The following is a 1,193-nucleotide window of genomic DNA, read 5'->3' as shown; positions in this document are numbered from 1 at the left end:
CTGTCTAAGTTTGTAAAAAAAAAAAAAAAAATGATATATAAAAATGAAATATAAAAATGTATATATTTGTTTAACTTGATTAGGCTCATGTGAGTGCTCGTTTGTTTTCCCATTTTGTTGTTTCCCATTGTGTTGTTTCCCCTTTTGCTTACCCCCGTCTATGTTTGTGCCCGATGGTACGTCCACCGACACGACGGGCTTGTTGCTCTGGTTAATGATCTGCGAGGGAAGTGACAGAAGTGACATAAGTGACAGAAGTTCGTTTTTTTCGCGGCGCAAAGGTACACAGTGGGGGGAACACAACAGGGAGAGCAGGCAGGGAACACACACAGGGTGGCATGCAAAACAGACAGGACGGCATGCAACACACGGAAGACGTATGCGAAATGCCACAGGTGGGGCGAGCCCTACATGGATTATCTCGTCGAAGGGGCTCCGAGGTTCTCCTTTGAAGCTAAAGCCGAATAAGGCATCCACGACTAAGTCGTACTTCTTCACATCTGCGCATGGGACGAAACGGCATTATGAATTCTTGCATGACTCGGCATTTTCACAAATGGTGTGGGACTACGTACGGGCTCTTTCCACACAAGCATAAATATATGCACGTAACAACACACACGGGTATTTATGTGCATATATGTATGCATGCTCATAGCCCGTATGCTTATGGCCCATTTGCGTGCCCCCTCGGCTCACCTTCACCTGTTGCGGACTTCACGACGGGCACGTGGTAGTGCTGCAGCAGAGTCAGCAGCCTCTGCGTGGGAAGGGAAAGTAATCACATCGTGGTGGCAGCGCTACAGCAGCGGGGAGACAGGCGCTACGGTCACGGCTAGGTGACAAAGACACGCCGCTTATCTACCACGAAGCAGCGCTCACCTGAAATAACAACTTCCCATTCTCCTTCGGATAAGCGACTGTAACGTCGTAGCCAAATTGCTTCAAATGGCGAGCCGCAACTAAGCCATCACCCCCATTATTCCCCGGCCCACAAAATATGAGAATTTTTTTAAATCTATCATAACTGTATTCCCTACATATTACCTGCGCAATGGACAGTCCGGCTAACTCCATTAACTGCTCGGTGGTGTACCCAACATCGTCACTCATCAATTCGTTGTCAATCGTTTGTGCTAGCGATTGGGATAAGTACTGTGCAGGAGGAATGGCGTCAGACGGAAAAAAAAAAA

The 1,193-nt window shown here is 47.6% G+C and overlaps 1 protein-coding gene across 1 annotated transcript in view; it reads right to left on the bottom strand.

Moving 5' to 3' along the window:
• PCYB_125540 (jeF-related protein) overlaps nt 1-1,193 on the bottom strand; it is a 1,825-nt gene extending 632 nt beyond the window's left edge. The window contains exons 1-4 of the mRNA XM_004223887.1: nt 883-1,193; nt 700-760; nt 412-500; nt 153-219 (exon numbers count right to left, since the gene is read on the bottom strand). Coding sequence (XP_004223935.1) covers nt 153-219; nt 412-500; nt 700-760; nt 883-1,113 — 448 coding nt within the window. The 5' untranslated portion in view covers nt 1,114-1,193. The remainder of the gene's footprint in view (nt 1-152; nt 220-411; nt 501-699; nt 761-882) is intronic.

The sequence above is a fragment of the Plasmodium cynomolgi genome, chromosome 12, assembly GCF_000321355.1.
Source record: "Plasmodium cynomolgi strain B DNA, chromosome 12, whole genome shotgun sequence".
Lineage (NCBI taxonomy): Eukaryota > Apicomplexa > Aconoidasida > Haemosporida > Plasmodiidae > Plasmodium > Plasmodium cynomolgi.
The sequence above is the reverse complement of the archived record's forward strand: the minus strand, read 5'-3'. Positions and strand labels throughout refer to the sequence as shown.